Source organism: Mustela nigripes, chromosome 13 (genome assembly GCF_022355385.1).
Source record: "Mustela nigripes isolate SB6536 chromosome 13, MUSNIG.SB6536, whole genome shotgun sequence".
Lineage (NCBI taxonomy): Eukaryota > Metazoa > Chordata > Mammalia > Carnivora > Mustelidae > Mustela > Mustela nigripes.
Genome location: NC_081569.1, coordinates 98,049,126 through 98,063,089, shown reverse-complemented (window position 1 = coordinate 98,063,089; position 13,964 = coordinate 98,049,126). Strand labels below are relative to the sequence as shown.

The window sequence follows — 13,964 nt, the reverse complement described above, 5'->3', positions numbered from 1 at the left end:
TTCACATCGGTCGCCTAGCTCCAATCTCACCGCAACACTAAGAAATTGGTATTATTATTAATCCCCTCTTAGACCCTAGGGACTGAGGCTGAAGGAAGCAAAGAGGCTCTTCCTGGGGCTTACGCCCCGCGCGCCAGACTCCCAGGAGGCGGGAGCGCCCGGGCCGCGCTGCACCGCTTTTCCGGAGGGGGGAAAAGCGGGGCTGCGGCACAAAAACCTAGGCCTGGGTGAGGCGCCAGCCCAAGCTGCCAGCGCCGGAAGGAGAAGGGGGGTCTCGCAGGCGCGCGGCCCTCGCGAGTGGTAGGTCGGCGCGGAGACCAGAGCTGGAAGGCAAACGCAGACAGTTGGCGAGAAGCACCAGCCCCCTCCGCCCGCCTACTCGCTGTGGGGAGGGGTTTCTCACGCCCCCTGCTCCTGGGTGACTGCACCGGAGGTCGGAAGGAAGCGGGGCGAGGGATGAGTCATCCCGCCTGATTCCTCCTTCCCGGTCCTTCGCCTCCGCACGCCTGCCCCCTCCAGAGATGGAGCAGCCGAGAGCGAAGACTCGCTCTTCCTCAGAGTCCGCTACCAAACCCCCTGTGGCCTGCAGAAGAGAGGGGAAGGACGCGGCGTGTGGCCAATGAGAGCTTCGCCCTCTCGCCGCCGGCCAATGGGCCGCTGCTTATAGGGTAGGGCGGGACTAGGAGGGGGCGGTCCGGGGCTGGCGCGCGGTGTCGCGGTCCCTGGCTCACAGAGAGAGCGGCTCGGTGAGAGAGCGCCTCACCGGGAGTCGGCGCCTAAGCGACGCGGGAAGGCGCCACCGCCGCTGGCCAAGGTGCTGGAAACGACAGGCCGGTCGGCCGCTTCGCCAGCTCAAGCACCGGTTGCAGCTGCTGCTGCTTCGCTCCAGCTCCGTCCTCATGGAAGAGATGGAAGAAGAGTTAAAATGCCCTGTGTGCGGCTCATTCTATCGGGAGCCCATCATTCTGCCCTGCTCTCACAATTTATGTCAAGCGTGCGCCCGCAACATCCTGGTACAGACCCCGGAGTCTGAATCCCCCCAGAGCCGTCGGGCCTCAGGCTCCGGGGTCTCCGACTATGACTATCTGGACCTGGACAAGATGAGCCTATACAGTGAAGCGGACAGCGGCTACGGTTCCTACGGGGGTTTCGCCAGTGCCCCCACTACCCCGTGCCAGAAGTCCCCCAATGGCGTCCGCGTTTTCCCCCCGGCTATGCCGCCACCGGCCACCCACCTGTCACCGGCCTTGGCCCCGGTGCCCCGCAACTCCTGTATCACCTGCCCCCAGTGCCACCGCAGCCTCATCCTGGATGACCGGGGGCTCCGCGGCTTCCCCAAGAACCGCGTCCTGGAAGGGGTAATTGACCGTTACCAGCAGAGCAAAGCCGCAGCCCTCAAGTGCCAGCTCTGCGAGAAGGCGCCTAAGGAGGCCACCGTCATGTGCGAACAGTGCGATGTCTTCTACTGCGATCCGTGCCGCCTGCGCTGCCACCCGCCCCGAGGGCCCCTAGCCAAGCACCGCCTGGTACCCCCGGCCCAGGGCCGCGTGAGCCGGCGGTTGAGCCCGCGCAAGGTCTCCACCTGCACAGACCACGAGCTGGAGAACCACAGCATGTACTGCGTGCAGTGCAAGATGCCTGTGTGCTACCAGTGCTTGGAGGAGGGCAAACACTCCAGCCATGAAGTCAAAGCTCTGGGGGCCATGTGGAAACTGCACAAGGTGAGTCCTAAGAAAACCTACCCCTAACTCCCCTCGCCTCCAGTCCTGTTTTGCAGTCAACCGTCTCCCTTTTGCGCACAGTGCCTCCCAGTGGGGGCGCAATGCAGGTTCTCCTGTATCTGCTTCCCCCGTCTGGTGCACTGCAGAAGCACAGGGGGACCTTACAGCTAGCGCAGGGGAGTTGAATATCCCCAGAGTTGTTGTGGGGATGCCTGAGAACAGGTCTCCCGGGGGGCCCTGCCTAACCCGGGGCGTCCCCTCTCCGCCGCGGAGGCGCACCCTGAGGTGCCCGCCAGAGTACTGGAAAGCGCTGCGTAACTGGGCAGAGGAACGCCAGCGCCCGGGACTGCCAGGAATGCTCCAGGGCAGATCCGGCTGCGGTCCCCAGGGACGGAGTGGGGGCGGTGGGGCGGCGCGACCCGCCGAACGCTGGAGCTGCGGGATAGACTGGCGCTGTGATTCGCGGCGGGGGCGGGGAGAACTCGGCGGGTGGAATACTGATGAGTCCGCGCGGGCCCAGATCGGGGGTCCGCGCCGGAGCGGTTGCGGGACCCGGTGCTTTTGCCCCCGGGAGGCGGAGGAGGGGGGAGGGTGGTGCGGGGGGGGGGGGGGGGGTGGGGAAGAATACTGTGGCTGCCAAGGCAACAAGGCTTGATGGCGGCGGGTCCTGACCCTCCTGGGGGCTAGGGACTTGGGGCTGAAGTAGCAGGACCAAGGTTACTGTGTGGTCTAGGTCTGAAACCTAGGCAGATGCGTCTCCCAGAGTGACCCCATCCTCCCAACCACCACAAACGCATTTGTCCAGGATTCAACCCTTTTTCTCTTTCAGTAGTTGTCTTTGACAGCTTTGAGGCACCTGTTACCACCAGATTTATCTTTCTGGTCTCTTTTGATGTGCCTTTACCAATGTTTAGGTAAGCTTCTCCTCTGCTGGGAATCCTCCAATTGTCCCCGCATTTCTTAGACAGACCCTAGAATGGTCTACCAGGACCTGCTTGACATGTTCACTTTTGGCCTCATCGACCTGACCTCATTTCCTCCCACTCAAATCGTTTGTTCCAGCTGCACTGTCCCTCAACCAATAGCAGACGCCTTACAGCTCTGCCCCCCCCCCCCCACCGCCCCCGGGGCCTTTGCATTCGATGTTCTTTATGCCTGGGACATTCTTACCCAATACCCTGTATTCATTCGCTGGCTCATTCTCTTGCCTTCTTCAGATTGTTGCTCAGATATCACCTTTGCAGTGAGCCCCTTCCAAACACAGTTGCTGCCATTAGTCTCAGACACCCCTAACTGGCATGCTATATGTTTTAATTATCATGTTACTTTTGTTTTTATCTATTGCTCCCCTCCACTTATACTAGAAAATAAGATTCATGAGGAAAAGGATTTTATAATGTTATGCCCACCCTGCTTAGAAGGAAGGGAACAACTCTTGAGGAGATGTGTATAAATTTCAGTTTTAATTTTTAAATAATTTGCTTGATTGGGATGCAAAAGCTAGGGCAAGGATTCAGGATTATTGTAGGGAGATTTTCTTCACCTCATTGAGTTTCAAGCCCAAGGTTCAGGTAGGACAGTAAAGATGGTGTTCAGGCCTAGGCTATGCCCCATTAAGGGTTTCCCAGCATTTCTTGGAGACTAGAAAGGCTAGCCTCTGAGAGAGTCCATGGAGTTAAGGCTGGAACATTGGTATTTTATTTACAGCAAGAAAAGAAATAAGATATTAGCATTTTCAGCAATCAGGGAGGTTTTCTCAATTCAGTATTAATTGAATGTGATCCATGTTTACAGTTTTTTGTGTTCTCACATGTAACCTATTAAATCTTATTTGTACTGATGGAAATTTAAGTCAGCCCAAATTTGAGCCCTACTAGGCACATGCATCTATTTTTAAGACATTTCAACTTAACTTTAAAAAAAATGATATTTAATTTTGAAAGTTTTCAAAACTTGAGTTCACAGCCAATCTTTTTCTTCATGTTATGATTTCACTCTTAAACTGCTAACTATAGCCCATGATAAGTTGCCTTCCAAAACTATCCTTGGAACTAAGAAACTAATCACCCTGTCTCAAAAAAAAACGGAAGAGTCACACAATAATTAGGATGGTCAAACCACAGCGTGGCTTTTTCATGAAGAGTCTGTACTTTATCCATACAAACCAAAAGCAACCCTTTAGTCTTTGCCAAGCCCTGTATAGATTTGAAATTGTTAAATCATTCGTTTTATGGGTAATGGAAATTATGAGTGGACACTGGTGTGGACTGGGTTGAAATTTGGATGTCTGTTAAAAAAAAAAACAATCATGTCAAAGCCCTTAAGACATGACATAAGTAAGCTTTTAGAAAAGGAAGGTTGGTTTGTTGAAGAAAAAAAAAAAACATTTCTTATCTGATCTTTTGTACACTTTTTCCAAAATAGTGGATAGGTATAATTTTTGTTCAGTTAATATCAGAATTATTAAACTGCCAAAAAAATGACAGAATGATGACAGATTTTAACATTTGCTTACCATCTTAGGAGAACAATGAACATTTTTCCCCATCTTATCTTCTTAATAAGGTTGTTAATGTGTCAACCCTGGATTTTCTCATATAGTCATTTATGTTCTGTTTCCACAAAATCTCATGGGCCAGAATTACTATGGGCCAGAATTTATATGTCTTTCAAAACATAAGAGAGCAAAGAATTACATTAAGTAGTTTTCCCAAAGTTGGGCAATTAGTTTGTCAACACATGTTATTACTAGACCTAAAAGTTTCCATTAATGTTCTACCATATTTATTAGTCATTTCTACTGATAAAAAATTCTGTGAATAAGTATTTCCCTCGAGCACAAAGTCCTCATCTTACACATTCAAGACAAAATGGCTGAAATTTATTTTTAAAGAGGTTATAAAAGCATCTGGTTGAAATTCATTAGTTGTCAATTGACCAAATTAAAATACTTCTTGCACATATATGACTTTCAAAATCCATGAAAAGCAATACTGCATGAAGTAGCTATATAAGACAAATATCTGGGGCTCCTGGGTGGCTCAGTGGGTTAGAGCCTCTGCCTTTGGCTTAGGTCATGATCCCGGAGTCCTAGGATCGAGCCCCGCAGCGGGCTCTCTGCTTAGTGAGGAGCCTGCTTCCCCCTCTCTCTCTGCCTGCCTCTCTGCCTACTTGTGATCCCTTTCTGTGAAATAAATAAATAAAATCTTAAAAAAAAAAAAAAAGACAAATATCTGATAACAGTTTTCATTTAGTACCAGCACTTGCCATATTCCTTTATACAACTTAGGTTGGTTAATTGCTACACAAAAAATCATTTTGTAGATACTTTCAAACAGGCAATTGGAACCATTATTACTACTTTGTAATTTTAGCAATTCACATTTCTAAATCTAACTTTATTCTCAAATTCCAGGTGATTTTTTATCAATCACTCAATCAATACATTTGAAACTATTCTGTTGTATTTGTGCCATTGAGCAAAGATTTTTCTTTTCTGTATTAAGTACTCTGAATCTTGACTCAAAAGTTATTTTTCTTTTACTTTTTTTAAGTGAAGATTTGCAATTTAAGCAACATTTTATTTTTAAAAAGATGATATTTATTTATTTTAGAGTACCAGTATGTGGGGGATGGGGCTGGTTTAGAGGGGGAAGGAGAAGGACAAGAAACTCCCGCCCTGAGTGCAGAACCCCTGGCGGGACCCAGTCCCACAACCCTGAGATCATGACCTGAGCTGAAACCAGAGTCACATGCTCAACTGACTGAGGCATCCAGGTATCCCAGCAACAATTTAAAATTTTAATCAGTTATGCTTTAATTTTCAAAGTATTCTGGAAAAAATATCTGCTTTGTGGTATGTTGGTATTTCTTCAAATATTTATGTAGCAAAGTGTGTTATTTAATATAACTAAAATGGTAGTTAACTATCAGCAGTAAACACAATATAATCTAGATGTTCTTATGATACATATAACAGGTAGCAGATATTCATGTTTTTTATATTTTTTAAATTTATATCTAGTACAATCAGAACACTCTGTGCACAGTGGTACAAATATTAAGGAGAATGAATCAGAGAAGTTGATTGTTCCTCTTTGTACTGAGACATAATAGTAAGAGCTAGATAACAGGGGATTCCATTCCAGACCTGATACTGCCACTTACTTGCTAATAACTTGAAGCAAATCTCATAACTTCCATGCTTCCTACACACAAATCTGTATTTGTGGAAGTATTTTGAAAAAAATAATTTAAATGTTTATAACTTACTCATTTCAGTTTGGCACAAGAGAAGAGTTTTATGTAAAGCAAAAGTTGTTGTCTCACTAGTCAGTAATTATTTCCTAAAAACCTCATCCCCCAGTTTGGGATATTTTGCTTGTTCCTTTCAGAGTACAGGATGCAGTAAAAAGCTATTCTTGAAGGTGGCCCAAAAGGGTGAACTACACCTTCATGGGTCCAGAGAATACTCAGTTGAAGTAAGCACAAAGAATAAAAACACTACACAAAAATTTATTTATATATTAAACAAAGGCATTTTGTTTTTCAATAACGATGCTAAAATGATAGTTGGTATCACTGTTTTGTCAGATTCTCCAAAGAAGACAGTGTTCTCACTCTGAAGTAACAGAACTTGTTCTTCCCATATATACCATAAAACAGTGTTATTAACTGGGGCGCCTGGGTGGCTCAGTGGGTTAAGCCGCTGCCTTTGGCTCAGGTCATGGTCTCAGAGTCCTGGGATCGAGCCCCGCATAGGGCTCTCTGCTCTGCAGGGAGCCTGCTTCCTCCTCTCTCTCTGCCTGCCTCTCTGCCTACTTGTGATCTCTCTCTGTCAAATAAATAAATTAAAAAATCTAAAAAAAAAGTCATTAAAAAAAACAGTGTTATTAACTGAAATTTCAGGCAAGTCACAGTTTACATAAAGAGAAAATTATCATAGCTACCTGTTATTGACTAATAAGAATAATGCACAAAAGTTATCCTTACTTTCAGTACAGTATATTCTCTCATCTAAGTATTTCTCAAAGTGTGTGTATGCATATAACTCAACCTTGGCATGGAGGAGGACAGACCCATTACATGGTAAAAATTAAGAACAAAATAATTCTAAATAGTATCATTGTTATCTATTTTACCAGGGACTCTTAGTTATAAGGAACAGAAAACCCACTTAGGTGATCTCAGAGGATTTCCTGGGGAATGAAACAAGTCAACTCTCAAGGAAAGCAGAACTAGAAAGGTAGAAACTAAGTTTATTTTCTGTATCAGACAGGTTGGACTAAGTTATGCTACAGTAACAATTTCCTAATCTCAGTGAATTACAACAATAGTATATAATTTCTCACCCCCCTCAATGCCCACTGGGAATCAGCTGTGGCCCTTCTCCACATCTTCCTATTCTTGAACTTAAGCTGAAAGAGCATGTTTGGAACATGTCAACCTTATAATAGAGGGAGGAGAACAAAGCAGAACTACTCAATAGCACTTCAATTTTCTACTCAGATGTGGCCCGTCACTTCTGCTTATATTGATTGGCTAAAACAAGTCATGTGGCCACACCTGAAGGCCATACTGTAGCAAATACACTCTTCCCACAGAAGGACACCAGAAAATGACCCTATAATGGGGGCTGGAGAATATTTAGAACAAATAATATAATATGCCACATATTTAACTCTCTCATCTCTGCTGCTTTCTCTTGCAATGGGCCTCTCTGTCTTGCACAAGCCCTGACAGGACTCCTCCAGCCCCAAGGCAGCATGGCATTTTAGTACAAGTTTCCACTGTCATCTAGCTAGAGTGTCTCTTCACATTTTCAACTTTAGAGAAAGAATCTGATTGGCTCAGCTTGCATCAGGTAATGACTGATGACTATCCAGGCCATGACCCAACCCCTTTGGTGAGGTAGATGTAGAAGCCTAGGCCGAGACAAGTGAGGTACTCACTTCAGCAGCATAACTTAACAGGGCACCAAAACTCAGCAATCAAGATAAAAAAACAATGTAATGCCATTTCTTAAAAAATAAAAATAGGGGTGCCTGGGTGGCTCAGTGGGTTAAGCCGCTGCCTTCGGCTTAGGTCATGATCCCAGGGTCCTGGGATCGAGTCCAGCATTGGGCTCCCTGCTGAGCAGAGAGCCTGCTCCCCCCCCCCGCCTGCCTCTCTGCCTGCTTGTGATCTCTCTCTCTCTCTCTCTGTCAAATAAATAAATAAATAAAATCTTAAATAAAATAAAATAAAAATAAATCCATGATCAACAAAATGTCAACATTTTAAATAAGGGCAAGATCAGTAACAGTATGGCCATGCTGAGCCATACTAGACCCTGAGTCAAAAGGAAAAACCAAGATCAGTCTTGTCTTTGTTTCCTATTTTGACTTTTGTTCATCAAAGCATCCTTACATTAATTTTTATTTTTAAAAAATGCCACATTAAAATAGTATTCATGTTGATTCCTGAGGTTTTTGGCACTCCCTTAAAGTCTACATCTGAGGAGAGTGCCTCATTCCCCTCTCCCAGCCCTGGCCCTGAGGGACAGAGTCATATGATACAACACCTGGCTCCTAGTTTACTGTACACTCAGAGAGAAGCTCCATGCAGAATGCCTCAGAGAGCAGCAGGGGTAGGGAGGCATTGACCAGAATTCTGTTACAGTCTCAGAAGAAACCATGCTAGGTGCAGAAGAAAGCATTTTGCTCTACTTGGATCTTCCACATTTCAGCTACAGCACTAATCTTTTGAGCTGCTTTGACAGTGACGCAATAGAGTTGATGATGATGAAAGGACAGGAAAGTATAGAGAGAGCACTGAGAGCTGGAGCTCAGTGCTCGCTCTCCACAGCAATGCTCCACCACCAAGTGGTTTGTGTTATCACTGTCCTGTACTCTGGTGAACATGGTCGTATCAGAGCAAAGCAGTCCCTCACTTCGCTTATGTTTGAGAAGAGAAGGAGGACAGAAGATGCCATAACATGATTTTTTGTACTCACTATGGGTACCTCTTTTAAAGTCTGTGGTTGGACTGGGAGTGGGAGAAAAATAAAACCACGATTTCCTGTCAGTAATTTCGTCTACTTATTAGAAGGAAAGAAGAGTGTTAGTAACCATGGAGTTCAGTGTTTTGTGTTTTTTTGTCTTTTGGCTTCCTAACAGCAGTACTCTTCTTGCTCTAGTTAAATGCTTCCCCTTACCACCTTATTCCTACCTCTGCCCAGTCCCTGTGGTGGGCTGCTAATCCAGGGTCCTGCCTTACCTGGCCATGTGGAAGGGCATGGGACATAGGCCTGGCCAGTCATCATTTCCTATCCCCCTGGTCAAAGTGATTAATTTAAAAGATTAACACCTACTCAAGCTAGTTCAGTTGGAGTCCTTTTCTGAGGTTTATATATACTGAGTCAGGGACAGAGGAGTCTTGCTTTCCTCTGGACGTGGGGTAGCTGGAATAAAAAAAGCCAGGAGCTGTCTGTGTCCATGCCTCTTCCTCCTACCACTACATCAGTAGAAGAAAATAAGGCAACCCACAGAAATACAGAGCTGAGAAATGGAGAGATAATTCTGAGAACAGTAATTAAGCCTGGAACATGTCATGAGTGCAGCCAGCTACCTCTTCCTGCCTTCTGAGTTACCCAAGTCAGTAAACCTTCCTACCTTTTTTAACTTTAGCTAGTTTATTTCAGCTACTTTCAACTGAGAAGTCCTCACTTGTAAAAGCATATGAATTAACACATGTGAACATTTATATTTGAAGATATCCTTATTCATTCTAGATATTGTCTCTAAAATACTATACTTAGAAGGCTGCATTCTGATGCCAAAAACAAAAACAAAAATGGAAAGCAGTTTCGATTCAATGAAGCAGAAATCATATGATATTTAATCTAACCCATTCACTAACTGCGTAGCCTGTACTAGCTTATTGGGCAATAGGCTGGACAGAAGAGAGCTTCTGAAATCAGACTTCTGCTAATAATCAGTTTTATTTGTTTTCAAAGGCAGGAAACCTCTGAAGATATACATCTTACTTTGACCTGTTCTTTAGGTCAGAATTTCTCAAATTGTGTTCCCGCAAAGTTTCCATACTTAAATAATTTTGAGACTTTCTGCTCAAACATGCTCCTGGTGGTTCATGTTGTACATTATTACATCAGTGTACTGATCCATTCTGCAGCAAAGAAAACTGCTAGAATCTTTTTTTTAAAGATTTTATTTATTTATTTGATAGACAGAGATCAGAAGTAGGCAGAGAAGCAGGCAGAGAGGAGGAAGCAGGCTCCCTCTGAGCAGAGAGCCTGATACAGGGCTCAATCCTAGGACTCTGGGATCATGACCCGAGCCGAAGGCAGAGGCTTTAGCCCACTGAGCCACCCAGGCACGCCTAATCTAGAATTTTCTAAACTTATTTGGCTTTGGAAACTATTTTTTATTTATTTTCTCATTTTTTTCCCAGCTTTATTGAGATATCACTCATATGATATCTATACGTTATAATATAATATATGTTAATATATATTAATAATATAATAAATAATATATATACATTATATGTATGTATATGTATACATATAACATATATATAACATAGGTAAGTTAAAGATATACAAAGTGATGATTTGATATGTGTATATATCTGAAATGATTAACACAATAAGGTTTGTTAGCACCTCTATCCCCTCACATAATTACCTTTTTTGTAAGTGTATAGAGATAACTTTTAAGAATTATACTCTTAACTTTCAAGTATATAATACTGTGTTGTAAATTATAGTCACCATACTGCATATTAGATCCCTAGAACTTATTCATCTTATAGCTGGAAATTTGTACCCTTTGACCAACATCTTCCATTTCTTCAGTCCTCAGCCCCTAACAACCACCATTCCATTCTCTATTTCTTTGGATTCTGCTTTTTTTAGTTTCCACATGTAAGTGAGAACATACAGTATTGGTCTTTCTCTGACTTATTGCACTTAGCTTAATGGCCTCCAGGTCCATCTATGATGTTGCAAAAGGCAGAATTTAAAGGAAATTCTTTAAATTCTTTAAAATTTATGGCTGCATAATATTCCTCTCTGTGTGTATGTGTGTACTGCATTTTCTTGATCCATTGATTTATTCATCTGCTGATGGTCACCTCAGCTGTAGAAACCCTTTTTTGGTGCTAAATGAGTTAGGGAAACACTATTCTAGACACTGATTAACTAATAAGCCAGTAAGAAAGTAAGCATTCTTAATTTCTGCTATATGCAGAATAGACTACTCTAAAACTCCAGCCTGTGGATAAATGTCCCAAATAAGACTAACTTTAAATCAGGCTTCCTGGGTGGCTCAGTAGGTTAAGCCTCTGCCTTCAGCTCAGGTCATGATCTCAGGGTCCTGGGATCGAGTCCCGCATTGGGCTCTCTGCTAGGCAGGGAGCCTGCTTCCTCTTCTCACTCTCTCTCTACTTGTGATCTCTCTCTGTCAAATAAATAAAATCTTAAAAAAAAAAAAAAAGACTATCTTTAAATCTTATGTTAATCTTTAAAATAAGTATTAAAAGTTAAATTTATGTTACTTTGAACATTAAAACCAAAGATAGAGGTAAAAGCAATTAATATAAGTTTTTTAGAGTTTATATACATATATCCAATATATGTTGCTTCCCTTTTTATTTTAAATAACTGAAAAAATTAGTTTAGGCATCAGTGATACCAAGGTAACATAATTAGAATTAACTGCTTTGGTCTGTTTTTGCCTATTTTTAGGCATTGTGTACATGATGCCAAGTGACTTATTTGATTGAGTTTGCTGTTAAATTGTGGTAGATAGAAATAGATTATTTTTAAAGTACTCATTAAAACAAAAAAGATGATTTAGCTTGAAGGTTAAAACTCTAAAGGTGCTCCTGGGACAACATATCACAACTTATGAAAGTTAAAAGAGCAGTGCTTTGCTTGGTACATTCCAGGCTTTGCTAATATTTTCAAAATGACATTTGGAGTCAGTTTGTAACCTTGGAAGAAGAGTTAGTGATAAAATGGCCCCCAGCAGTGTACCTAGATTATTAGAGACGATCTAGGTTTTGTCAGCAGCATGTCTATTGTATCCCAAAAGACATTTCAAAGCCAAAAACACTTACTGGGGGTGTTCTTGCAAGCAGTTTCATCACAACCGTAAACTGGGCCCTTGTCTTAAATTGAGAACTCTCTCTCAGAGTGACACTATTCAGAAAAACCCAAGCAGAATATCCAGAATGCACTCGACACATCATCAGGGAAGTCATCACAATTTCACTTTCCCTTAGGATATATTACACACACTGCTGACAAAAACCAGCCTGTCTGCGAGCTCTGTCCTCCAGCATTTTCTTAAACTAGACCTTCAGATCAACTAAGCCAGCCTCACCAGCCTTGCAGCCGACTAGCCTGCTGTTGGGAAGCTAAGTGCTGCTCCCTGTTCTCCAGAGTCACTCCTGCACCAGCAACACTCCCACCCCAGCTGGGTCGAATTAGAGATACTTTTTTCCCTTAACTGTAGAAAGAGAGTTTTTTCATTTTGACTCACTCATTTTACGCTGATGAAGCAAGAACACTTGTCTTGAGTTTCTCGTCTTGAATAAATAAGCATCACTGACTTCTCTCTTCCTCAGCATGCCTGTCCCTAAAGACACACTTACCCATCATCTCAACTCTTTGCACCTGAATGTCTGAAACAGATCCAGTCATCTCAGTCCCAGTCCCTTTCACAACGTGCTCTCAAACTCTTGTATCTTCTGTCCACCCACCTCCTCAGCTCCCATCTCTGAGTTCCAACACTGAGCGCCCCCCCATATTATAATTTCATGTTAGAATCTCCCACTGGACCCTACAAAGACAGTCATAGATTATTTCTTATATATCTTTGTTTCCTCCATAATGCTTTTAGTAGATGTTTGAAAAGGTTTAATAAAGAAAAGAGTCGGTAAGAAGACTAATGATTAGCAAATACTCTAATATTCTAAATTTCTCATATTAGCCTGGTAATAATAGTGAAATTTGGAGTCTTCAAGTGTATACTTTTGTTTAAAACTTACTGAGCACTTATTCATGCCAGGAACTGTTCTAAGCTGTTTCCAGGCACCTTCTCGTTTAATCTTCGGAATTCACACATTCTTCCTACGAGAAAACTGGGGTACAGAGAGATCATAGAGTCATACCAGTTTTAAGTGGCAGAGCCAGGGTTTGAATCCAGGCTGCCTGACTCCAGAGCTCACATATTAAACTGCCATTCTGTCCTACCATCTGATAATCACAGGAAATGCATGACCTAGAAAGTGCTGTTTTATGGTCCTATAAATTACAGTAGTATAACAAACTGAGTTCCTTTAGTTCTCATGCATGCAAATTACTGAAAAATTAAGTCATTTGTCCCCTATGTTTCCTTGTGACAAAATAAATTTAAAGAGGAAAATACAGGGCAGGGGGAAGAGAAAGACAAGTATATTGAGTATTCCCTAGACCAGATCCTGGGAGGCATACGGGGTAGGCCAGATTCCCCTGGGAGCGGTCTGTCAGAACCCGTCAAGGAGCAGCAAATAAACAGTGGGGTTCTATCAGCTCAGCCACTGATTCATTGTCCTCATGTAATAAAATCACCATCTTAAGATTTATAGAAAGAAATTACATAAAAGTTTAGGTTGAGGGGTGGTTTTTTTTTTGGCATTTTCAGCATCTTTATTTCTGCAGATCTCAAACATTTATAAGTCTATCTTAGAAAACACAAAAATATGTTGAAACCTGGAAGCAAGTATCTGTTCTGTTTCTTTTCCATTTTTTTCTTGGACCTTTTGCTGAGGTGGTTAAAGAAAATACATACATTCCTTTTCAAGAATATGTGCCTGGCCTGCCTTTTCCATAAATACAAAAAGGAGTATATGAATCGGAAAAGCCTATTGTTTAAGAATGAGTTTAAGCACTGCCAAATGAAGTTTGTTTTTCATAAGCCTCGCAGAGAACCAGAACTGTGTGTTTTATACTCAGAGCTCTGCTCAAAGAAGAAACTGTTCCTTAAAGAATTAGCTTTGGAAGTAGAATGCTGAACATTGTTCTTTGGTGTGGGAATAGCCACCTTCTGTCATTAGCCAGTACACATAGATGGTTAATTCTCATCTACTGCTGATTTATTCATGTGAAGCTGACTTTCCAGCCAGATAGCATCAATTCCGCTTTATTGAGATTTTTGTTCATCCTCTCTTTACTCTTACTTTGCTTGCAGCTTGCAT

The 13,964-nt window shown here is 43.0% G+C and overlaps 1 protein-coding gene across 12 annotated transcripts in view; it reads left to right on the top strand.

The window, feature by feature from the left end:
• Positions 1–688: 688 nt before the first annotated feature.
• TRIM9 (tripartite motif containing 9) overlaps positions 689–13,964 on the top strand; it is a 108,149-nt gene continuing 94,873 nt past the window's right edge. For 10 of the 12 annotated variants that reach the window (XM_059373187.1, XM_059373182.1, XM_059373177.1 and 7 more), the window contains exon 1: positions 814–1,721. In XM_059373187.1, the coding sequence (XP_059229170.1) occupies positions 900–1,721 (822 nt within the window). In that variant the 5' untranslated portion in view covers positions 814–899. Of the gene's footprint in view, positions 1,722–13,964 lie in introns of all 12 variants that reach the window. The other 2 variants (XM_059373189.1, XM_059373188.1) reach the window with 1 other exon arrangement.